Genomic DNA, 26,842 nt, shown 5'->3' on the forward strand with positions numbered 1-26,842 from the left:
CTAAGCCTGGAAACATATCATTCTTACTGTGAAGTCTGGCAAACTGGGACAAATAAATTCCAATAATGTATGTGGGCACCGTCATAAAAACAACAAACGCAAAAGACGAGACGAGAACTGCCTCTTACTTTTTTAAGAGAATTTCTGAGGCTCCTTTGCTGAACATGCGGTAGCTGCCGTCAGCCAACTTCAGCACAGTGCTCATGGATTTGCGGACCGAGTTAAAGGTGTAGACTTTGTACAGTTTCTCTTCGGGGATCTCATTGCGGATAGTCTGGTAGTCACGCTTCAGGTCCTTAGAAAAGCCAAGCAAGGCACATTCGGTCTTGTTGCCCACCTGCCGTGGCAGACCCCCCTCTTTCTCTGGAGGCTGAAGAGGAAAATTGAGACGACAGTCAGAAGGTTTCTCCTGCTCAATCATACTGTAATTATTCAGTTTCACAAGACCTACCAATATCTTGGTGGTATAGGCGCAGTTGACTGCAATACCCAGAACCAGGATATCTAAAATGGAAGGCGTGATGTTTTCTGGTTCAGGGACTTTCTTGTAGTACTTCTCAGAGACGAAGGCCTGCACCACAGTCATGCGGTTCATTGTGAGTGTACCAGTCTTGTCAGAGCAGATGGCGGTGGCATTACCCATTGTCTCGCAGGCGTCCAAGTGACGCACAAGGTTGTTGTCTTTCATCATTTTCTGTAGGAGTTAAGAAATCAAAACGTTAATCACACATTGCTTGTCTTCAAAATGTTCCTCAGAGGGATGTTTTTCTAGTTTTTCCTATACTACAAATATGCTGACTTTATGCAAATATCTTCATTGTTTGTTTATTATTTTGTTTTGTCTTTCTTTCTAAAATGTGGTGTCTCTTGCTGAAAAGAAGTTTTTTACCTTTACAGAATACGCCAGGGAAATTGTTACAGCAAGAGGTAGGCCTTCAGGAACAGCCACCACCAGGACAGTGACACCGATGATGAAGAATTTCACAAAGAACTGAATGTAAATGGGGGTGCAGTCCTTGTCCCAGGGCAGATTCTGGATCCAGAAGGTGTCCACGACAAACAGCACCACCAGGATAATAACGGTGATGGCTGACATAACCAGTCCTGACATGAACAAGGCAGAGAGAGAGAGGAGAGCAGATTGTTAAAGGACATTATTTTCCCATTACGTTGCTTGTAACAGCAGTCCTAATAATAAAAGAAAAAGAAAAAAGGTGAGTGTGTGTGTAGCATCTTCAGTTTTCAACAGTTTTGTCTTGACTCACCAGCTTTGCCAATCTGTACTGCTAGTTTGGTCAGTTTGCCCTGGAGAACAGACTTCTCTTTCTTTGGCAGGTTGGATTTCTTCTTCTCCTCTGCGTCAGCTCCCTCGTCACTGTTCAGGGGCTGCATTTCCATCGCCGCGCCGTCCTGTGCTTTAGCTACGGCAAAGAGAAGAAGACGTTAAATGACACAAAATGAATTGTTTTGCCTATTCATTTACAATGAACCTTATGTTTACTTTCATACACGACAAGGTAGATGCAAGGTATTCAAACAATCAACTGTTTGTATGAACATCAGTTCTCCAACACACTTGGAATGGATGAAGAGGTAAGAGATGCTGCTACATTTTACACACTGTACCTAAAAAAAAGGACTCAGAGCACATATGTCAAATCTTTTTTTTCCCCCACACTTTTATTCACAGAACTCAGGAAATGTCACTAAATGTTTGCGGTGATCTGACTGCACAATAATTAGCTGAAAGACGTACAAGTGTAATTACCATCTTCCCCCTATAGAGACCTAAAGAACAGGTTAACTAGTGAGCGGCCGTTTGATCTGTCTCACGATTCACTCCCTTCTTCAACAGCCCAGACCACAACGTTAGTTGCCAGTTAAATTCCCATAAATGTGTTTCATCTCTATCTCAACAAACCCTCAGAGCCCATTGTCCTCCTCCTCCTCGTCCTCGTCCTCCTCCTCCTCGCCTGCAGAACTGACAGGAATCCCAAACCCACATCCAACCAGGTAACCTTGGAGACGCAAAGCCTCTAATGGCAAAGGAAGGAGGGGAAGCAGCCAGAAGAGGCCCGCTCTGTCGTGTCACTCACTGTGATAAAATTATTACTTCTGTGTGCACTGACGCGACAGGAAATCTGACATCGTTCCCATTTCTCAGCTAACTTTTGCCATTTAAAAGAAAACAAAACATCAACAATTCATTATGTAGGCCGTGATGTGCATTTCCAGCCGTGGCTCTTTTTGTGTCCAATTTGTCAATCCGTTCGTCTTTATTTACTGCGGTACAGACAGTGGCGTGGCACTGTGTGTGGGTGTGTGTGTGTGTGTGAACGTATGTGGCAGGGGAAGAGGAGGGGCTTCACCGCTGGGCTACTGCAGCAGCTGTGGACTGCGGCTTGTTCTGCACTTACATGGCCTGTGTAATCTCAGTCTAAAGGATTACTGTTGATTCCTGGCAGGCAGAGTGAATCTGTGCACCAGGGACTAGTGCCAGGGGTTGTGGTCACAGACCCAAGCGCCGCCGATCACGGTGTCCCAGGAGGACTACAAGCCCGGCTAGCTGGTTGATTTACCACTAAACAGCCTCATTATCATCTTTGTCAGACAGAAATTGCACCAGTGCAGGCGTTATGGTTCGATTGAATAGTCTAGAGTGGGACATCAATGCAAATTAAACTATGGGGGCCAAGGGAGAGTCAGACAAGGAGAGATGGGTGGGTAAAGCAGATGTTAGGGCTCCAGAATTGTTGCATGGCTTTAATCTCCTCATCACTAATCGCTATAACTGGATTCAGTAGCACCTGCTGCTCGAAGCGCAATGTGTCAAACAAGGACGGCAAAGGAGGAGAGAGTGAGACAGAAGGGAGGGTCGAACGGTACAATGGACAGGCAGGAACATCCTGTACCAAAAATACACTGACACAGGGTCACAGCGAAATATGCAACCCCTCATTACATATCAAACACAAAAAAAGAAACTCCTAAAGGCGAAGACGCAAAGGTAACATGGATAGTGTATATTAGTTTGGTAGCAACTTACCCTTCTTACGATTTTCTACAGATCCATCCTGCTTTTTGTCTGTGGAGAAATACACCATGAAATGAAAGTTAATAATTATTAGGTTCTATCAAGTATAATTATGTGTGTATGTCATTGTATATCATTAGGATCATTTGCTTAGATTCAAAAGGAAGGCAGGGTGAATGAAAATCTATATTGGTACAACGGATCACAACTTAGGAGTTACAGCTTTTAGTCAATTGATTTCTTGACAGGACTTGTCAGCGCTCATTTTAATAGCCAGAAAAAAACAAACCCGAGTTTTTGGTTTCACCTTTTCAAATGTGAGGACTTAATGATTTACAGTTCATTCTTTGAAGTGTTTGACGTCATTCGATAAAGAGGAAACTATTCACACCATTATATACTGTACGTTGTTTTATAGAATGAATAAATAACCAAGCAAATGTAGTGCAGGTTACTGGTCATGGAAACGATCGTTAACTGCAGCCAAAACTGGTGAAAATCTCATGTAACTGGTAGAGAGAAACCTGTTAAAATGATGTATGATGACAGATCAATACACAGAAATAAGTGGGTCAGTACTTACTTTTCCTCTGTTTCTTCTTCTCCTCCTTCTCCTTTTTCTTTTCCTCCTCATCTTCGTCATCGTCCTCGCCACTCCCAAGTAAAGTGAAGATAATTCCAGTTTGAGAGTTGACACCCACAGCGGTGACCACCATTTTCCCTGAGCCTTCCATTACATGAGTGCCTTTTGACAGAAAAAGGGAAAAACTGTGAGTCAATAAGAAAATGGAGGGAGAGGCCAAGCACAGAATCAGACTAAATGACACATGTGATGTTTCCAAGATTACAGTTCATGTACCCGGTTTCTGTTTATTACTCCAGCAAATAAACTGTACATTGCTAACTTATTTGCAGCTTTGACTAAACATTAGGCTCGTTTCCTTTGAATACAGAGACAGTGGTTTAGACTAGACTTTCAAATGGCACGTTAGGCAACACAAAGGCAGGAAAAATGAATGCAAGTTTTCAAATGAAGGGAATAAATACAAAAGGAATGGCACATTTGCAAGAGAAAAGACAAAGCGACAGTGATGCAAATACCCTCCAGCCTTTTGATCAAATTTTATAGCCTTTAATCAAAAGCCAATTGTCAGTCTGGGTGAATTAAACGAAAGCGCAAATGGACGATGATATCTACAGCCCTCTGTTGTTGTAAAGACATAAAAACAAAACAAATTTGGCCGGCGTACAGGGAACAGACGAAGAAAACAAGTAAAAGTCAAGAATAAAATGACATTTAAATTGGTGTCCGATTGAAAAGAAAAATGGTATTTGAAAGTTTGCCTGTGCTTTTGTTAATTAACGGAGGCTTTCATTAGTGGGAGTGATGGCAGAAGCGACACAGCCGGGGCTCGGGGGAAAACAAAAAAAGCACTGGAGAAGCAGAGTAAACACACAAACACTTACATGCGCCGTTACTATTATGCTTTACAACCAGCCAAGGTGATTAACCTTTGGGAATTGAAATAAAAGTGAAGTCTAAATGTTACCTGATAACAGCATTGGATCTTTCTCTTGCGTTTTCTTGACATGGTCCGACTCTCCCGTGAGTGAGCTCTCATCAATCTTCAGGTCGTTGCCTTGGAGTAAAACTCCGTCAGCAGGCAAAAGATCACCTGAAACACACGGCGAATGAAAAACGTGCACATTCGTCTGCTCTTATATGACAGTTTTAATCTTTATCCATCTACGAAACGTTTCATTAAATGACTTCTTACCATATTTTACTTGTGCAATGTCGCCGACCACGATCTCAGCCACAGGAATCTGGATGACTTGTCCGCCGCGTACGACAGTGAATTTCTGCTCTTGCTCAATGCGGCTCTGGAGGCCCCTAAACTGTTTCTCTTTACTCCAGTCGTTGAACGCCGTCACCAGCACCACACAGATTACCGAGAGAAGAATCGCAGCACCCTCGATCCAACCTGCCTCTGCTTCATTTTCATCCTCTATACCTCCAGCGGCCCTTCCACAATCTACGGAGGGAACAAGGGGCACATCTCAATCCAAGAGGCTCCAATAAAACTGTCACGTTAAGTTTATCACATCATCCAATCACCAAATAAATGGGACGAAAAAGACTAGCGGTAGCATGGACCAATAAAAGAGAAAAAGAACAGTATAGACAGTAGAGTTTTAATGATGTGCTTACTTTCTCTTTTGGCATCTGGAGGTTTATAAAAAGAAAGGCCTAGTGAAACTATGGCTGCCACTTCTAGGATAATCAGTGTGACATCCTGTAGTGCCTCCCACACTAATTGTAAGAAGGTTTTGGGCTTTTTGGGTGGTATAAAATTCTGCCCAAACACTGTTTTCCGCTTCTCGATGTCTGCAGGCTGCCCACTTAGACCTGGGGAGAGAAAAACAGAGGGGGGGTTAGTTAGTTAGTTAAATATTCAAGTCAAATTAAAACTTAAATTGCGAGTTACACGAAGACTCAGAGTCGCTATGTGAGTGAACACTTACTTATCAAATATAAAAGGATTCTCTTGAATCATTCTTAAGATGATGCATTTATAAAAGGCAAAGAAGAGTTTGTGAGGTTTCAGAATGCAGATTCCCTGAAGACATTTTGAGATACTTCATTCAAAAGAATGGCACATACAGACGGACGACCAGAACAAAGACATAATGTCTCTGCCTCAGCACTGGAGCATTATAAAAATGTTCTAATGTGCTGAGCGCAGATAAATGCAGCACTCAGCACTCCATGCAGAGTAAAGCTCGCCTACGCCGTTCACATGCTGTCGTCCCTTTACACAAACACTACAGAAGGGAGTTGATTTAATAACAAAAGGTGTGTCCACCTCTGCGGCACTAGGTGGCGATATTCTCCCTGGGCGAATGGGTGTTAACACGTTTTTCGTTTCGTTTTAGTCAGACTTGCAGAATATTTTTTTCTCCCCCAATGTCACGAAAATGACAGTTCACATTTAGCTCACAGATTTTCTCCCAAAAAAAAAAAAAAGAAAAAGTAAAAGGTCAGCTCGTCACCGGGGCACCAAAACCACAGCAACGTGCACAGGATCCACATTTTTGACAGGACAACGCCGGACGACAATGGTGCACCTCGTGCAGGCATGTCAAACATGCTCACCTCTTCATTCAGGTACGCCGGCGTCAAAGAATGCGAGGACAGAGGTCAACGCTAATCCACGCGAAACTGCCTTGTTTCAATACAAAGGCCGCGAATGACCGCAGAGGACGAGGCAGCTGTACACACTCGCATGCCACAATCCTGTTACAGAGTCACCTCTTTTACACACACACACACACACACACACTGCTGCGTGTCTGGGTTAGCCAGAGAGCCATTCATCCACATGAACACAGTGTATTTCTGCAAGCAAACCCATTCAAATGTCTCCACGTTCAAGGCACAGAGTCATATATTGAAAAGGCCCTTCGCACGTTTGATGATGCGTGACAGTTTTTCAGCTCTGTTCATGCTGACTGACTGACTGTGCGTGGGTGGCTGTGCAGCCTGGATGGAGCTGTGTGTGTGTGTGTGTGTGGTGGAGGTGGAGCAGAATTAGGGGCAAGGGAAGAGTGACTGTGTGAAACTGCTACTGACAGACGGATGGGGGAGGGAGGGTGAGGATCGGGGGTGAGTGTGAGGGTGTAAGGGACTGAGGCGAAATTAGACTAAAGCTACTGATGGTGAAAGGGAGGCGGGCACTAGCGGGAACTGCTGCATCTTTACAGGGAGCGAGTCAGCGTATGGACGGACGGACACTGACTAACAGCCAAATACAGTACAGCATTTCTAGTCATCTCAAAAGATAAATATTAACAAATACCCTCAGTGTTCTGATTATACTAACTACTACATATTTTCATGATTCTTTAATCTACTGATTATTTTGTTTTTTCAAAATGTCTAAGATACAAATTTTACACTCACAGAGGCACAAAACCCCAGAAGATATTTGCATTTAAGAAGCTGCAGTCTCAGAACATTGCTTTTTTATCGCGATAGCTGGTGATTAACTCAGTAAATGACTAAGTCATTAAGTGTTGCAGCCCTCATTCACGCCCCTCACTGAAAAGTGCCAGTGTCTACCGCTGTACAAAATATTAAAAAGGGCATTACATAGAAGAGTGCAGTGCATTTAAAACCATTTTTGTTTAGTTAATCTCTCTGATGTTATTCTCAATAACAACCTATAGTTTTTATTGATAGATCACTTGTTTATCTTGTTTAGCTATGACCAGAAGCGTTATGCAAACACAGTGCGTGCATGAGACCGTAAAAGTGATCATACACCTCCAATCAAATGTGGAGAAAAAAAAATCAATCAATTCCTTTCGGTTCATCTCAGTTCTAATAAATATACAACAGGAGTAATTTGCTCATTAATTATTCTGTGCTCCCTTGAGCTGTAAATATTATCACACTTTAGTTTAATAAAACGAGCAATTAATCTGTAGCCAAACTGATTTATCTCTCCTGCTTCTCACTGAACACACACGTTAACAATGCAGTCGCCATAATTAAAAATCGTATCAATGCGAATGTGAATATTCGTTGGTCCTGAATGAGTTACGTCGATCCATTGTTAAAATGAGAAAACGTATGAGCAGAGTGGAGCATGTCGTGTGCCACTGAAACACAGCCTACATTAGTTTCCTCTCCTGCATTTGTACCCATTTCTCACTTTAAACAAATACCAGTCATCAATCCTGTGTCACCAGTTACACGGTGGATTATCATTACAAACTCACGCCGACGAGAGTGACAACGATGACTCACCAGCACCGGGACATTAAAAAGGGCACAGGGTTTAAGTGCCTGTTGCTGCTCGCTGGCCGTCTCTCACCGTCTGCTTTAATTCTCTACGCCGTTTAATGAAAACATGCTGACAGCTAATACCCCCGTTCAATCTAACGGCACATTTTCCCTTTGCATTAGAGCAATAAAAACACAGCAACGCAGGACGATCAACACGTCGTCCCTCCGCTGCCACAAAAAAGAAAATAGGCCTGGCCTTGGGCCCCCTCGCATCATTTTAGCACCCAGAGTGCGTCTCGAGCCAAAAAGCTAATCATTAACCATTTAATTTGACTGCCTGTCCCTGGGTGACCCCTCATTTAAGCCACTTGTGAAGGGTTGAGGTAAGACTTCCCTCTGGAACTGTCCGTCAGAAGAAACAGGGGAAGTGACGACGACACACCGCCCATCACGATGGAGCAGATCCTTTTAGCGAGCCATTTTACAGAAATGGGAATTCAAAGAGATGTGTCCATTTCAGGAACACAATACCACAAGGAAAGGAAGATGCTGCCTGACTTTTACTGGAGGTAAATGCTTTGCACACTCGGGGTCTTTGTAACCTCATCTGGAATCCTGGACTGGACCTAACAGTTACTAGAAGACGGACAGTTTAGTGTTGAGGTCTGCTCTTTTTTAAAAAAATGTAATACTGTCCTTTGTAAAACATTGAAAAAATAGAATGAATTCATGATACAAGACAAACATTAAGACGGCTGAGAGAATAACCCGACTAAAGGGCCGTCACTCTTTCCAAAATTCATGCTCGAAGACTACATGACCCACTATACAATCATCAAAATTCCCACTGGGGAAAGTACCCATACATATTTATCTAATGACTCAAATGCTTTTGCTGTCCCCAAAAAAAGAAGTCGAGCTTTTCACAGTTTCTAAAATGTTGTAAAATTGCTGTGCTGAAAATGACCCGAAAAAGTGCTCACACTTTCTCCCCAAGGGTTCTTTTAAGTAATAAGGGTATTTCTGGGTGTTGCTGCACATCAAGCAAATTTTGGATTAATGAGCTTCTGGGCTTTGTTTAATGAATGGAACGGCACTAACATTTCCTTATAATTACTACATGATCGTTCTACTTCCAAACAAATAGAATTTAATTTGTACTTTTATGTACTTTGATCACAGAATGTTGATGAAACTAATATCACTAGCAAGGGTCTACATGCGCATTACAATCTACAAAATCAGCCATAGATTATCTGTTCCCACCTTGAATAACTTAAAAAAAAAAGGGAAAGGCATAAGACAAACTAGCTCCATAACCAAAGCCGAGTCTGGCCACGAGCATTCACTCACTGGCAAAAGCTTATCTAAGCATATCATTCTGAATCCAGACATGAAGACAAGCAGCTCCAGCCCCTTAAGTCGCACGGAATTCACTTTCATTTAAGAGTCTGAACCTTCCGGACGAACAAGGAATTGTGGAGTCTGGACTGACTCACACACACACACACACACAGCCTGTCAGCTCTTGAACTGCAGTCCAATTGCGGAAGCCTCTCAGCCCCCCGGCGAATCCAATCAATAGGCTGGAACCCAAATATTTGACTCCACCAAAATAGAAATCAACAGGGGAATAATTGTGAAGGGGGGGCTGGGGGAACACTGTCGATAATATTGATGCGGAGTGGCCTTCCTATTTGATAAATCTCATTATGTAGAGGAACCGTGGGATCCCATAGGGAGTGGAGAAACGCTGCAGCATGAGAAGGAGCAGAGAATATTGATGCTACAGCATTACTTTTTCCTACTGTTACAAATGGCAGTGACTTGTGCCCACCCCTCCTACTGATGCTCACATCGCACATGAAATTTGAATATCAACCGATACGGATGTGCAAACAAAAGCAATTCCACACCCTAATAGACACCGGGGCACAATTTCGACAACAATACTATATACTATGACCCTGAGATGTGATATTTAATGCTGAGAAAATAAAATGATGGGACGACAAGCTATTTTGTAGCTGACACATAAGAAACAGACAAAAAGCACAATCACAAGTGATGCAGAGTCTTCAAGCAAGATGACAAAAAAAATCTGGAAAAACCTCACACAGCAGCACAAACCATTAATAACTCCTCTGTCTGCCACCCAAAAGACTTTTACACAGTGATTAACGATGACGCAAATAAATGGTATGAAATTAGGAGTTATTCAGGGGAGAATTTTGATGGATCCCAAGCAAATTAATTATTTAGAGCACAAAAAAGAATCGCTTTATGGAAAGAAAACAAGTGGAGCTGGTGTCTAACGTCTAATGATGATGATGATACATGTAATGATAATAGTAATAATAATAATAATAATCGTTTTTTTATGTCATGCCGTCAAAAAATATGCATTCCGATGCGTATGAATACATGTGCAGGTCGGAAGCAAAATGTTCTAACAAATTGACCTTCGCCCAAAAAATAAAAGCAGCAATATTGCTATAACCACGTCTCATGTGCTAAGACCTGACCAAAAACACATAAATCCTTAACTTCCAACGCTGCCTTCTTCAATGTATCCTCCCTGCCAAGCAAAGGCTGAAAATTCCCACACGTTATTCCCCATAAAAGTTAAAAATCGAAGCCAAACTGACGACATCACTGGTGCTATGTCCTCAACTCCTCCAGGAATAGCCACAAACATGAGTAACCTTTTATTTCCATAATCTGAATAATGTTTCCCAATAAAAATGGAAGTTGAGTGAGGCAAACCTCAAACTCTGGCAACAGAGTAAACTTTGAGAATGCACAGAGACGGAGGAAATGAAGTGAATAATGACAAAAAAGAACAAAACAACACCAAACGACCAACAGCTAGAGCCCTCAGGTATTGGTGAACATGGGAGAGCAATCCTCACCTCGATCGAGATGTGGTGGTCGTGTATGACAAGTGCAGCATGCTAACACAACCTGGAGGACACGTGTAAAAATCAACACAGTCTCAACTATTAGTTTTGGTCTGTGCTCCGTCTGTGATTAATGCCCTTCAGGCTTCAGCTGTTATTTCATTACACTGCAGCAACTGCTATTGGGGTTAATGGTTTGCATCTGTCAAACAGACAAATGTAACATTTGAATAAGCTTTTAGTAGAGCTCATTGTCGGTGTTAAGAAAGCCAATTGTTCAGTGAGCATGATTAACCATCTACCACTGGTGTGTTAATTACCAAAAATCTATTCGAACCCAAATTAAATAATACCTTTATGAGATAAAAGAGATATCCACCCTTATGTTGCAACATGGAAAATGCAGCAGTGTTGATATCAAACGTGCTTGAGTGTTAGATTTGAGCAAATTTAAAAAGTAGAGAGGAGCATTAATGCACAGCTGCAACACAGGTTGAGTAAAACTTCTTGGAAACGTGGAGGATTAACAAAGGTTTTTGCTTACAAAATTTGAGAAGTGACCAACCCATTTATCAGAAATCCATGTCAAATGTGAAACTCCTGTAATCTTAAATGACCGCTTAAATTTCACAAACCAGTGACAAATGCAGAGGCTGCCTGTTCTGAAGCATCCAGAGTCGTGATGCAAGCTGCGTCACCTGCAACCAGGCTTCTGTTCAACAAGACGAAATTAATCAATTTTCAGTGTATTTTCACTTCCGCATTGGCATCCTCAGGATAACCGAATTTACGGCATAATCTTTTACTGTATGTGGGCCAACATCTACAGTAATGAAAAATAAAAATCTAGGTATTCAGTGCTGTTGCGTACAAGTGCAGATATAAAACAAAAATCCTATTTAAAACATAGAACGCGTGCTAAACACTGACAGACATTTAAAATTACTGCTTCCAAGTAAGTTCACAGCCACCAAACTCACAAAAATGAACTTCTAGTCTGTAAAAACAGAATGAAAGAAGATAAGAGACTGTGTGGCATCAACCGAACTTGATATCAAAGGTCATAAGATGCAACGGTGCATTAGTGATGCTATACCATTTAGATCATTCTTTTTTTTTTGCTTTAGGACAATTCATACAGGAGACTGATGCTACTGCAATGAATATGTGGTGCCATTTTAATCTGGGATCAAACTGCAAATCCCCTCCCATAAGAGTTCAGTCAAGGTTACACTAGCGATTAGGCAGACTGTCTATCGAGACAAACAGAGAGAGAGAAAGGGGGAAAAAAAGTGAGAGGTACCATTCACCACTGCCCCAGTTTTATCAATTGTCTTTTTAAACCGCTAAACACAGGCAGCTTTTATAGAAGTTGTAGGATTTTTGATTTATTTCTGCACTTCTATGAAACAGTGCTTGGTTGTAGTGGATTTTTATTTTCCCACAGCTATCACCGTGGTCCTGCCCTTGTGGCAAACACTTTAGTTTTGTCTGCCTACATTGAACCGCCCAACGCAATAGCACAAACCTGCTTCTCTGGCCAGGCCTCAGACAGCTGCTCTGTCTGAGGCCTACACACCGAGGACACACAGACATGCACGCAGAGACACACAGAGGTGAAAAGGAAGAGAGAGTGTGTGTGTGTGTGTGTGTGTGTGTGTGTGTGTGTGTGGGTGGGGGGCATTTCCACATAGGCCTTGAAATAGAGCAGGACTGGCCCAGGTCAGAACCGGCCTGCCTCACCACCTGTCTGGCATATGAGCTTTCCAAGGAAGTGATGTCAAGGTGTCCACAATGTGCCTGATATGGCCAATGACATGCCTCCTGAACTATGTGTACACCACATTAGCATTCCAACAAGCACTTGCTAATGGCAAAAATCCTGTATTAGATTGAGTTAAAACAACAATCATCATCAGTGTAATGAGAATGTTACTCTACCATCTATAGGTGATGATTTTAATCGGGTGCAGAGTCCTTGAGTATCCCCAAAAGATTCCCCAATTTTGTTAAGCGCCTCTGCGCCTCTCAGTTCCATAAGAGAGCGCAGGTCTTTGAGCGTGCAGCCAAACTCTCCATCATGGTTGGCCTCCACGATGGAGTTCTTAACCCCACTGTACGAGTTGTTTGCCATTGTCTCAGCAGCTCCCCACTCTATTGCAAAGCGTTGATGCTTTGGCTCAATAGCGTGGGGGTAAAAATCGGGGGAGGAGAGGAGGTGTCCAGGAAAAACTTAAATCCTCAAGAGTGCGAACCAAGTAGTAGTTCCCATAAACAGCTGACAGGGCCTTCAGAGGCAGCTGGAGTCATATGCCAGGTAGTAGGGCAGGGATATTACAAGACAAGCCATTTCCCTTGGAGAACCGAGTTCCTTTTCCTAGTCTTTCATGGTGACTGAGGATCACCCGCAGAGCCGGAAATCACCATGCATGAAGATCTGAAAGAGAGCAAAACATACACAAGGGTTACCTTGAGTGACACAGCTCTTGTACCGTAGCAACATTGAAGGACTTGTGTTTGGGCAAGATACAACACCCCCATGCGATATTTTGTGTGGATCTGGACAATTAGTTATATATTTTCACAATGAATCCATAGCAAATGCCATTTTATTGTGCTCCATTCGTGTGGAGGGCAAAATCAAGAGTTATAAAGGGTGGGGGTTTCTGTTTCCTCAAACTGAAAGAAGCTTTTTCTGCTGATATCAAAAACCAGACCAGAAAAGAACTCGACTGTTAATTATTTTCCTCAATTACGCTGAGTTTTTACTGTGCAAAACTATCTATAATATTAATTTCTCTTCTGAACCAATCACGTGTGTTACTGTGCACTCCTGCTTCCCCGTCGAGTATGGGAGTAGAATGGGGCATTAGCTCTCAGTAATCAGTCTGCCCTGAGCTGCTCCCAAGCATTTTCCCGCATTGAAATTTTAATTGTTTAACTTCTCACCTCTACAATGTTCCCCTTCTGTTACAACATACTCAAATCTTCGAGCAGCTGTCTCAGACCCGAGGAGTTTCCATTAGTAACTCCTTATTTTTTTGCATTTTGGCAGATGAACCGACCATGTTTGGCGAGTGCTCTCTAACTGGCTGAAGGATGCATGTTAAAGCTTCTTAGCGCACATCAGTACATACGAGCTATAATGCTGACTAAAATGTGTTACAGCATATAAACAGCTGAACCTCCAGTAAACCACATGATACAATTCTGCTGGTTTGGTGTGTCAGAGAACTACTTTGCCAGTGTAATTTTAGGGCAATTAGTCCGTTAACGTAGCAGCCGTGCTGTCCCTGGTACTGAAAAGGAGCAAAGGAAGAAAGTATATATATATATTTTACATGATAGCATAGACAATTAAATTATTGCGTGTGTGTGTAACTGGGAGAGGGAAGTGGCATCACACTGCTGACTCCACACTGCAACATCAACATCGGAGATAATGCGCCCAACCCTACCATGCAACCAACTATTCAGTGACCCATTGTGAGAGCAGAGAGGCACGTCCGTGTCAATGGACAGACAATATGAGTATTTGGTGCTGTAGTTAATACTGAAGCGGACACAGAAAAACAAATCAAATGTGACTGTTTAATGTTGACAAATATTTACTTGAATTCAGTCACCAATCTATACTTTACGTCTACACTGTACCGCATGTATATACAGTATTTTCAATTAACATTTTTGAATGAACTAGTTGTTAAATACATAAAACGGGTCGCGTGTGTTTCGCGCGTTTGTAATGAAGTTAACATTAATTTTTTATAACAATTGGGCAGTGCCGATGATATTATGAAATATTAACTAATTAATCGGTCTAACTCTATTATTTTGATATTATGCTATTGTTATTAGTTCCACCTTGCTTGCTCTTAAAACATTAATATTCCCTAGATTTTCGCTTATTATTATCATTATTATTATTATTATTATTATTATTATTATTATTATTATTAATAAAACAGCTACTGTACCCCCCAGTCTATATTCACATTTACGGAAGACATCACTAAGTGGAAAATTACAACTATTGTAAACAGAATGTTACATAAGTACACCATCCTATCATACATGTAAACATAGGTGGGGTTGTTTAAAAGAAAACTCTATCGAAGGCAGGAAAAAAGAAGAAGCTGCAAGCCTTTCTACAGTGTAACTGGTGGGGTAACGTAGTGACTGACTGATTACCTTAGGAAAAGCCTTCCGCTTAATCCAATTAAGACTATCTGTGGCATCAGGGAGCGCCACGGTGTTCTACATGGGGGAGTCTATTCAAATAAGAGGTTGCCGTCCATTCAGCTTTAATCAACCTAACACAATGAGGCTGATCCATTCATGTCGGATTGGATTTATGTGAACATTCGACAAGATGAGCATGATTAGTCGTCCGAAACAATTTGTGAAACACTACACTGTACTTTGAGGCAGAAAGCTATGACAGCATATACTCTGCGTAGAAGGAGACTTGATTTTAGCCATCTGAAACGAAAAAAAATATCCAGACAGGGATGTTCTCCCTCGTCTGGGAAAATGATGCAGTTATCCCCCTGCTTTTGTACTTACTTCTGAATATCTGGCTATAAGAGGAGAGATCAGAGGCTGCCATTCATGCTTCTTTATATCAAAGAGGACTTCAAACGCACAAATCCAAATCTCAGAATATGCCGGCGTGTCAAACTGGGACGCAGATGCGGAAGGAGAGAAAATGTAGCGTTTATTATTGCTCACTGCACAAATGAAAGCTTGCAGCTTATTCCATTGAGATTCTTGGAAACTATTCTGTCACATGTTGAGATTCTATTTGGAGCCATCTGCTGTGGAAAACGGGACAGAATTTATTATTTATTACACAGTATAATTGCAGGGCCGGGTACATGGCTATGGTGGAAGAGATCGCATAAGTCACTATTTTGAGAGGGGGGAGTACAACTCTCTACTTTGCACGAATTGTACTGACCACAGAGTTTAGGGTCCGTGGCACGTGCTGAAATGTCCATTTCTAATTTCCGAGTTTAAATGACAACATGTACAATGTCGTCCTGCATAATACCGTCAAATGACACCACCTCAAACCACAAATTTGACTTCCAGGGAAAAGTGAAAAGGACTATTTTTAGACAGAGCTCAGGAACACTGAGCTAACTCTCTGTTGCCCAAGATCCATAGACTGCTATGCAAGCTACACCTCACACAGGAGAAAGAAAGGTGACAATTACCTGCAGCTGTTTCTGAAACCAAGCTTTTTTGCCCACTCATTCTTGGTAACACCCGGGGACTTTGTCTCTAGCTGCACGGCTCATCCATGTACAAGTGAATTTCATATTGCACCTTGCAAAAGCCCATTGCTTTTTGAACATGTGAATGAAGCCCAAATGACTTCACCTAAATAAGAAGTAATATTTCACTTGTACCACATGGACAGCGCACATGTGCAGCAGCTTGTGGGTGATGACTGTAATTCTGTGCCTTCTCCATTTCCCTGTTTTCATGTCTTACTCTAAGAGTCCTCTCCCACATTCACACTCCCTAACCCCACAAGCGGCAACGCCAGGCTGAGGGAAGTGCCAACATTTGCTGTGCTGCGACAGTTTCAGGTTGCGGAGCAGGTCACATGTCACAACAGTGGAAAATCATTGTGATTGGATCTCCAAGCCAACAGCTGGCATCGTATGGTTGAATGACAGGGGGCTATGGTTAACCCTTTGTAGGCAACCACTGCAAAAACACAGCTCAGCATAAATATGTGCAGTTTTACTCGAGGACTGGAGACTAAAGGTCGTAAGTCTCTTCTATACCTAAGCTATTTAAGGCTGTGATCACACATTAGACTCACACCACCCAGAGGGGATGAGGCAAGTGGAAAAAGTAGAGGACAACAGAGGTGGCCATCTCAGAAACATGCTCATGTCTTTGTTTCCATACTAAGGAAACCCTCTGGCAGTTTGTACACGTCAATGTGCCAAAAAACCCAATGCAAGTCAAGGATAGCAATTCTAGGGATCCCTCTGCAATGGAGCTGCCTAATGCGCCGGTTGGTATTTTTAGCTTTCCCAGACTGCCCCTCCCCCCACTGCTAACCACTGCTGAACTGGGTCAGGCCATGTAAATGTGGAGGGTACAAAGCAGAGACACCCAGCCCTCCTTGTGCTGCCGCATGGCTTGTAGCTGAGGGCGTTTCTTCACCCCCACAGACTGGAACCTCAAATGCTGTCAGGATGCCAGATCATAAGAACGCACAGTCAGAGGTGACGGCGTCAACACACTTTTCCTCTTCAGCTCTTCTTACTTCACGTATGAGGAACACGAGATGATCTCTAAACTGAAAATAAAACTATCAGAACTGCTACTTGACATATAGACTATAAATATTACCAGTTTTTGTTTCATACAAATTTATACTATAAATGTTTCATTAATTTGAACAATTGGTGATTTAAACTAATGTTTGTATGTGTTTTTCATGTAACCCTAAAGATCTGGATGAAGCTATGTACTTTCGCTGTTTAATGAGTGCAATGCTCCATATTTTCTGACACTTAAGGTAATATTAATGGATTTTTATCAGTGAAGATAACACAACATGTCAAGTCAGATAATCTCCACGACTAAATAAAGTTTCCAAATATCTGCAGTATAGAGCCATTTAAATGCCTCGGGAAGGAATAAACAGTAAACTGTTGCCAAGTGCTTATAATTATGTTTGCTCATGAAACTGACTCATGCAAACATTTATTTAAACAAACTCATTCAATTTCTACATGCTCTGGTGAAAGACACCGAGGTCCCTAAAATGTGCGGCTTGCATTCAATAAAATACTGGAGTTAAAAAGGAGAGGTTTACAAGAAAAGTCAAGCTTCTATTAATTACTTTGACATTTTCAAAACCTCAGCAATGCAAAATGACACATCGTTACAACTCATAATCCATGTGAAGATGTGTGTGCAAATGGTGAGAGGTCATATAGTGTAATCATTTACTCATTTGCTCATCAGGCATTTCAAACACTGACTGATTATTCCGTCATCCAATTGAACGTCCACCTATGAATCAGGTTTGTCTCAGCCTTGGGGGTTTTGAATCAGATTCAAATTCTATCACTGAAATCACACCGTGCTGCATTCTCATTATATATCAATAAAGCAACTAAATGTCAAAGTAGTGACTTTGAAAAGAATATTTCTCATTTAGGAGGTAAGAAGACCAGGAAGGCTGATTTAATTTAGCCACAATTTCACCATTAGCTGAGTTCTTCATGTCTATAGGATGAAAAGTATTCAAAAATGAGGCCACTTTGAAGATGAGACGCTATCGGCGATCTTTGTTGCATGTGATTCTACAAAGCGGCTCTGTGGCCCAAGGTCCTGCCGTCCCTGTCACTTACTGCAACGGTCTGACCTTGTTGTCCCTACAGTTTCAATTTCAGGACACTCTCAGTTTGCGGTAGGGAACGCCATTTTCGATCGACAAATATGTACACAAAGCTATTAAAGACTAATACAGAGAAGTGAACTAAGTCTTTAGGTGTATTCTTAGTTCAAATCTATCTGGTGCAAGACATGACGATGTGAGACATACTGTAGATTCACAAAGCTTTAAAGACTTAAAAATAAATGTACATTACATAACCTTTACCCAAGAGAGGTTCAAGCCAGACCTGAGAAACCACGTATTTGGCCAAACCTGCATGACATGATAGCCACTAGCCGATCTTTGTCAGCCTGACAACTTTGACAGTTTGGGTGTGTGTGAAGAAGTTTACTCCAGCATAGGACTGCATACCATGATGCCAAAATTGATATTGTGCAGCACAGCCTGCAGCAACTCCACACACTGAAACAACTCTTAGGTTCAGAAGAATACTTATATTTTATATATCCAGCGATGTTACAGTTAAAAAATAAGGCCACAGATATTCTTACATATAAATCAGAAAGATAGATACCAGAACTAACACTATTGTATGGTAAAGTGCCTTGCAGTATAGTCAGACCCTCAAGCAGTCAGGATGACTAATTTATGATATTTTGCTGAGTGTGTGTGTGTGTGTGTGTGTGCACGTTCAGAGTTCATCAAGACAAGAGTTTATCAGTTTTTTGTTGTTCAAGCTGCCTTTGTGAAGCTAAATTTAAATGGAGGTGTCACAAATTTCAAAGGAATCACTCAAACTCTATGAAACGTCTGCTTGGAATTACCTTGGCCTTACAATCCACACAGAAAAAGAAAGATAAGCAAAGCTCCATCATAAGTATATAAAACTTAAAACAATTTCACTTCGCAATACACAACCAGACTAATTAGCTTTCCATGCTTTCCTTTTATACTAGGCTCAAAGTCATCTTAGACCAATGGCCTAAAGTGTTTTAAATGACTGTTAAACGCCATTTAACAAGAAACTGAGGACGTGGATTAGCTGCTTTTGAAAACACTTTTTCAACTTGTGTTGGTGACTCGAGTGTAGCGCATGACGATGAAAGGAGTGGACATATCAAACAGCAGTGAGGGGGACTCAAGCGTGGTGAGTTGGGCACAGTCGTGACGAGCGACAAGTGCCTCGAAGAAAAGTGTGATCCGCATAGCGGGTCACGTCACACAGTGACGCCCGTCCAGTAACCACGGAAGGCGCTTATTTTAGCAGCAAGCTTAAATGCTAGATTAGCAGAAATCACAAAATCACTAGCACACTCAATGAACCCAGTAAGCAAGACAAAATCCAAAAGATCTAGTCCAGCGATTCCCAAAGTGTGGGCCGCGGCCCCTTCGTGTGCCATGACTGTACTGCGGGAGGGCTGTGAAAGGTCATAAAATATAAATACATTTCCAGTTTTGTAATTAAGTTTGAAGTGAATGGAATGATTCAACATTCAAGAGGTATTTTCTGCATCTTCACGTTGATATTGGGTTTAATATTGTGACGCTGGGTCATTTTAATATTTGCACTCAATGTTTAATTCATAAGTTGCTATTTACATTGATAGAAAATTACACACTCTGAGAGTGAAAACCCTGTTTACGTTGAACTTAAAACTTTCAAATATTACATGAAGCCCAGCTGTTGAAAGATATGCAAGTACAGAAATAAAGTAAAGTGTACTGACTATTAATCTACAAATATATATGGGAATTATAGAACCTAGTCTCACATGTTGATCAGAGACAAGATTTAAGGTATGGGTGGACCTCAAATTCAAATCTGAAAGGTTGTTTGTCCGTAAAAGAGGAGCAGAGAAGACGCTATCTAGCAGAACCACAGCCACTGAGGTCAAGATATCGTGCCTCTGAGATAAACAACCTATATAACAACTACTGGCTCCTATCCCTGGGACATGTCACACAGCACTATCAATAGCCAGCCATTAAGGAAAAGCACAGTACAAGAAGGAATAAGAAAGGATATTTTTGTCATTCTTGAGTGACAGCAACAGTCTGAGTTCAAAGGGCTCAGACACAGCAGCAGTGTCACTGATGGTTTGAGTGAATCATTAAACTAGCTCTGAACCTCTATATGCCGAGTTAAGCAGCAATAATAAAATATCACTCATTGCTAAGGGATTATTTTTCTTATATGGTAAAATTGAGACACATTTAACTCATTCAGAATTCCATCAATAGTTCTTGGCTATTATCTTACATTGTGTATTTATGTCTACAGACAACCTCGCCTTTCAACAAGAAATTGGCACACAGCTCAAGTTAATTCCTTGTTTAAATATATTTGAATAACACTGTCTTTCCACTTGGAGTCCACGGAGGGATCACAAGTTATTAAATGCAAACACAGGAAGACAAAATTCAGGTTTCCATAAAAAATACAAGATGAATTTTAATCAAATTTGCAACAATCCAATAGAAAATACACAGCTCCAACAATAAAGTGAATAGTCGATTATTAATCAATATATTTACAGTTTCAAGGGCCCTTATTTCGAGGATTGGGAAACACCAAGCAACATTATCAAAGATTCATCGATAATCAACAGATTAAATGATTGTGGAAATAATTGGCGCAATAACACCTCAAAATCCAGGTCACCACAGAAGAAGGATATGAATGCACGTTGATGACGCAACTAAAAAGCGCCATTGGCTGTTGACACATGACCAAGTCAACCATTAATAAAACCGCAACTAAAGAAGAAAAAATAAAACACATGATCACATTTTGTTGCTGCTTCCCACCTATTATTGTAGTAATACCTGGTTTTCACTAGAACTCAGTAAATGTTGTGGTATCCTCATCGGTCCATGTACCATATTGTCCAACAATTTTGGCCAAGTGGACAAGAAAATTAAAGCTGGAGTAACATTTCAGTCACGTGTTTTTGTGACCCTTCTTTCTTCTTCTTCTTCTTCCCCCAATAAATTTCGACAGGCTGTACACTAAGAAGTGCAATGCTGCCCTGCCATTATAGGCTAAATCTTTCCATTGCACTGATTACCTTTTGTAGATATGCCAACTTTTCCACCTCCCTCAAGCGCAAATCGAAAATGCGCATAAAACCATGTTGATGGAGACCCACTTAATGCTGGCGCTGCAGCAAACCCGGTGCTATTTAATTGGATGAGGAGTGATCCCTTCAACTAGGCACCAAAAGGTGCTCAGATGCTGATCCCCCCCACACCAGCCCGGAAACATGCTGGTGGTGAGAGCGAATGCAAAACTGAACGACGCTGCCCATCAAAGTGTAACGGTAACATACGCAATCGAATTGCTTTAGACGGGAAACTACATAGATATGAGGTCCATGGCTGCGCAAAGACGACGGTGCACAGAATCAGCGATGAGCCGCACTGATGAAAGTGGAATGTTCCTATTAAGACATTTGGGTTTGACAGCGGCTTGCGGTGACATGTGAAACGGGGGTGTAAAGTGGTGCTTCCCTGCTTTCAGTGGTTGAAGTGAGGGCTTCGATGAGGTTGGGTACGGAAAGGCTGGCGTGCAAGTCGAACTACCAACACGAGCAGAAATGGACACTGCACCGACTGGAGGTGTCATTTAGACTTACTTTTCGCAGGTTAAACATTTAGAAAGGTAAAGACAACGTGCCTTCGCGGGCGCTCCTCCGAAGCTGTACGAGGTGTCCGCGTGAAGAGCCGCACTGCGCGGCGTCCGACACCGAGAGCCGTTGCTAACGTCAGCGTACTGCCATTATCTTTTCTAGCGTCCAATTTATAACGGAGAAACGTTAAGTGACATACCGGGGGGAAAAACCCAGTGTCACCGTTGAGGTTTGTGTGTCAGGCAACTTTCTCGTCCACATTTTCAACTGTACAACGTTTTCTCTCCCCCCCCCCCACCCTCCCCACATACAGACTGAACCATGAGCTTCAACGTCAATACGTCAATGTACACGCGAATGTGGCGTGTTGTTCAATCCGGCGTTTTGAAAAAAGCACACACCAACCATCCAGGCTAACGTAGAATGTTAGCCAACTAGCCCCCAAGCGTTAGCTTAACCAGATGCAAAGAAGGGGAATAGTCAAATGCTACTTACACAACAGATTGACAAGTGAGAAAACTTAGCCCGTGGCAATGCAGGGGTCTCCGTGAGCTAAACGCAAGCATAGGGAATCTGACAGCATCCTGTCTGAGCGGCTACCTGCGCTGGTAAAACGCAGACGCCCCAATGTCAGTGCCTATCTGAGATATAACGTGAGCTAGCGACGTTAGCTTGGTATAAAGCTAACCATCCAAGTCAGCTACCCACCAGTGGCTGGCCCTCGTTGATCACTGGAGACAAAAATGAAGACTTAAGCGGGTCATGGAGGTAAAATGCAACGTCTACAACACCCGGGGGCAGCTTTAGTGTCGCGGCGGTCAGTCACACTGGCACAGAGACAGATAACAAAGACAAGATAAAAGGAAGAAATACATACTCCGTTCTCTGAAGCGAACCCCAGCTCCCGTTCCCTCTTTAACTCACCCTCAGTCTCACCAAAGACTGAACTCTCTCCCCTGATCTGAGGTAAGATCCCGCCCACTGCGCTGTCACAGCCACGACCGAAGTCCCTCCAGCCTCGAGTGTCAAGATGGTTCCCTCCACCCGAACCAATGGACGCCAGGTGACCGTTATGGATATTTATACAGTGTAATACATGTTGTTAGTACACACACACACACGCAGGTATTAGTCTGTTTGATAAAAAAATGACTCACAAATGCCTAATAATACCTTACATTTATGCTGGACGTTCTTCAACATTTAATCTGTAAATCTCCACCCCGTCTCTGGAAATAACTGAGCTATTCAGCATGTGAGTCATTAACAAATACAACTGCTACAAACTGAAACGCCTGCTAATTCGTACATATTACATTTGTCTCACGTCTCTATCGTCAGTTCTGTATGGTTGTGGGGGGGTTTTCGACGTAAATGTAGGCAAACCCGGAAGTGCACAGAAGGCAACTATCTCGCCGCGCTTGGCTCCTTTCTAGCGCTACACCGCCGGGGACATGTGATGCACGTCAAAAGGAGGCTGGGTAAAGACCGCTGGTGTGGATTCCCATTGGCTTAGCCGGCATATCAGTCGCCTATGGAAACGGTTACGTCATGATCCCTTCGTACTACCTCTTTGCTCCCGTGTTGCTTCATAATAATATGCTTATTCAACACCCCTCTGTCTCCACAAACCCTATCATATGATGCGGCATGCAGAAAAATTTGCGCCGAAACACCAAATGAAGCGTCGTTGCTGCTCTCTGAGCTCCGCCGAGGCTCTTCCCCCGGCGCTTAATAATACCTGACGTCACTCTTTCCATGACGTAGTCCTTTCTTCTTCTTCTTCTTCTTCGCATTCACTGCCTGTGTTCTTTGAAGCTCTCAAGTCCCATGGAGAAGGACAATCATCCAGTTTCCGTACAAGTGGGGTCAACTGTCAGTGAAATTCTCCCAGACTTTTAGCAACAGATAACATTAAGGCAAATTTACTCACACTCTATTTAAATAGAAGAGCACATAGTTGAGTAGAAAGTATCTGGCAAAAGAAGAAGCTCTGATTCAACTTCTTGACGCAAGAAAAATCAAGGAAAGAAATCTGATCCAAATGTACAAAAAAAATCTTGATACATGATACCTCTTTTGATAACTTGGTAAAAAAGAACAATACAAGTACACAGCACACAATATAGTATAGTCTTCTTCGCTTATTAAAGTGACATAAAGAAGGGCGTATTGGCAGACATTGTACACATTATTTGTAAGTATGTTTGTATGAGTGTAGAATCGCTTTAAGATGAAAATAATTTGGTTTTAATTAGCTTAGTATTATTTTGCTGCTATGTTTCTACAGCGGCCCAAAAGGACAAACTAGAAGCAGAAGATTACAACACAACCATGGACAGACGATGTCTTCCATTTGTTCAAATCTGTAGTCTCACTATCAGATGTCACTACATCTTACATACTGGACCTTCTCTTGTCCTGCTTCTCTAGATCTGTAGCGTCATTGTTGGCAGTGTTCCTTGGTTGAAGTTCTTCATTCATGTTGCTGTTGGTAACATCTTCTCATGCCATGTTGTTGTCATCTGTCGTAATCAGTCTCGATGTTGGCGTAAAGGGAACAAAATGAAAATAGTCAATAATGTTCCTGTATGAATTACGTACATCTAAAGTCAGAATGTAAAGAGTAGAAAGTACATCTATTCATAGCAATATGTTTTTCATGCAGGAGCAGTTAAATATTCCCTTTTAATCAAAGAGAATAAAACACCCTGACACCAAACAGAGCCAGGCAAAGTGACCATCTTTAAACGCCTAACCTTATTAGACTGAGATGGACCCTTGGTTAAAAAATAAGATAAGTGACGGTAGATGATAAACTCAGAACAACACTGGCTGAGGTCAAACCCCAGTGTAATATACTTGCTGCCTCCACATAATGGGATTTATCATTAACGCGACATCCATAATTGCATCTGCACAGAGGCATATTTACCTATTCAGATTTATAAACCAGGGGAAAGTTCAACGTGCACATTTTAAAGTTGGAAAATGCTGTTTCAGAACCTTTGAGTCAGCTCAACTCTGAGGGGGAGAAACAATATTTGCATGGAAAGAGGAAGAAGTCGGAATGGAAAACAATAGATTTATGTAAGTTGACTTGTGCAATCAGTTTTGTCCTTACGTGTAAGTGAGGTCACCGAGTCGGTCAAACGCATAAAGAGGAACGATCTGCAGAGATGCAGAGACAAACAAAAGAGGACAATATTGTAATTCATACAATACTGCATTAAGTTGCCCAAAAGGACAACAGTGCATAAAATGCACTATATATAAGATTTTAAACATCATATGTAGCAGCCAACAACACATTTTGCCAGGTTGCTCAGGTAAATAAATACACCAGTTAAATATTGACATTTTATTCATTTCCTTGCTAAACGTTAGCGATTAACGTATGTTAAGGATTTTTAAGTTCTTTTTAACTGATCTACAGTTCGGCGTTGTTCTTGTATCGGACGTTGAGCTCATGACTCTTGTAGTGACGACACTCTCTGACTAACAGGTGTGCGGCAGTATGTTGACGTCACATTTTAGTATCGGCTCAGCTCGTTTGGAACCTTCAGCTACTAAAAAAAAAAAAATATCAGGTATATCACTTACAGAAAACCAAAAAAGAAATGCTAGTAGAGTCGAGCCGAGTCATGCTAGAAATGTATAGTGGAATAGCACCACTTAGCTTTCTTATAGAGAGTCAGACCACTCACAGCCAGCACCTGCTTAATTAAGCCATGACTGAAAACAGTGGTACATAGTGTAGCTTAGCCTGGCACAAGCCAAGTTTGTTTTCAAATGAATTCTGTCTTTCAGCTAAGCTAACCAGAGGCTAGCTGTACTAGCATGAGCTAGTGTCAGATGTTAGCATTTCACTAATGTGACTGGTTGTTTTCAAATCACAATCAAGCTTAGCCTAGCATACATCGATCTAGCAGCAATCTATCAATCTTTATTTACAAAGCACCTTTGAAATGAAGCAATACAACTCAAAGTGCCTTAAAATAGTCATAGTACAACTGAGCTGTATAGCTTTTTTTTATTTAACAGATACATGACAGCGATATCAGACTTGTAATGTAATTTCTTAAAGTATTTTCTTAAATATTGCACTATTCCTTTGACAATTAATCAGTTTTAACACAGACTGAAATGATAAATGCATCCACATATTCATTAAAAGCTCTCAGCTTTTGGGAAATGCAGGTATCTTAGGCCAGGACAGAATTCTTTATGCAGAAGTCATCAACTCACATTTTCCTACCATTCTGTGGCTCAGCCTTGTGGCATCTACTCTTCATCTAAATATTACAGACAATAAACTAGATTTTCGCCTGGTGTTATTACTAACTGTTTATTCAGTTGAAACCACTTAACCTCGGCTTCAGTCCATTTAAACACTTTGGCACCACAGAAGTGAGCGAGATGGCGAAACCCCACACGAAGCGCCTTTTCGCTGTACACACCGCAATCTGGAAGCTGTTTGGTCATTTGGACTTGTTAATGGAGAAAGCAAATTTACTCTTGGAAATCGCAGCTGCGCGTATTTGCAAAAGAGGGCAGAGCAGTAATTTCAGATGATCCCTGCAGATGGACTTAAATCAGTCCTGTTTCTTGACTGAGGGAAATTTAAAGTTGATGTCAGTGGGGCTTTTTTGTTGAGAGTTTTTAAAATGAGCGGGCAATGATTTTACCCACAGCTGTTCCCTCTGTCTTGCTGTTGACTCAGATTCTCAGTGGAAATTTGCCATATGCTCTGGAGCATCTTATGAGCTACGGTAAATGTCAAGTGTCATTAGCCTTTGTGCATGCTAATGTGTTGTTTATGCTGTCTGAGTTTACAAGCATTAATGACGAGGCATACCAAAAAGCTCCCCCAAAAAGGGGAATGTTGTGCTCAGAGTAGCTTTTTTTTTTGCATTTATTAAAAACACACAACCAGAAGACAACCGCTTTATTTATGTAGGGTGGAAAGAGAACACATGCTTTCGGAAAGAACGACATTGCACGAAACACAAACACACACACACACAAAATAAAGTTCGGCAGAAGTGTCACATTTGAGAACAGAGCTGTGGCTGTGTGTTCATCCCAACATAGAACTTTAATTACCGGGCTAGA

The 26,842-nt window shown here is 41.7% G+C and overlaps 1 protein-coding gene across 4 annotated transcripts in view; it reads right to left on the minus strand.

Moving 5' to 3' along the window:
• The window catches only part of atp2b1a (ATPase plasma membrane Ca2+ transporting 1a), a 36,597-nt gene extending 11,752 nt beyond the window's left edge, over nucleotides 1-24,845 (minus strand). Inside the window, exons 1-11 of one of the 4 annotated variants that reach the window (XM_044021981.1) lie at nucleotides 24,133-24,845; nucleotides 12,668-13,163; nucleotides 5,247-5,444; nucleotides 4,813-5,070; nucleotides 4,585-4,710; nucleotides 3,618-3,779; nucleotides 3,047-3,085; nucleotides 1,266-1,421; nucleotides 890-1,104; nucleotides 452-694; nucleotides 129-370 (exon numbers count right to left, since the gene is read on the minus strand). In XM_044021981.1, coding sequence (XP_043877916.1) covers nucleotides 129-370; nucleotides 452-694; nucleotides 890-1,104; nucleotides 1,266-1,421; nucleotides 3,047-3,085; nucleotides 3,618-3,779; nucleotides 4,585-4,710; nucleotides 4,813-5,070; nucleotides 5,247-5,444; nucleotides 12,668-12,860 — 1,832 coding nt within the window. In that variant the 5' untranslated portion in view covers nucleotides 12,861-13,163; nucleotides 24,133-24,845. Of the gene's footprint in view, nucleotides 1-128; nucleotides 371-451; nucleotides 695-889; nucleotides 1,105-1,265; nucleotides 1,422-3,046; nucleotides 3,086-3,617; nucleotides 3,780-4,584; nucleotides 4,711-4,812; nucleotides 5,071-5,246; nucleotides 5,445-12,667; nucleotides 13,164-22,604; nucleotides 22,764-24,128 lie in introns of those variants that run through there. The other 3 variants (XM_044021980.1, XM_044021979.1, XM_044021982.1) reach the window with 3 other exon arrangements.
• Between the last annotated feature and the right edge of the window lie 1,997 nt (nucleotides 24,846-26,842).

Source organism: Solea senegalensis, linkage group LG3 (genome assembly GCF_019176455.1).
Source record: "Solea senegalensis isolate Sse05_10M linkage group LG3, IFAPA_SoseM_1, whole genome shotgun sequence".
Lineage (NCBI taxonomy): Eukaryota > Metazoa > Chordata > Actinopteri > Pleuronectiformes > Soleidae > Solea > Solea senegalensis.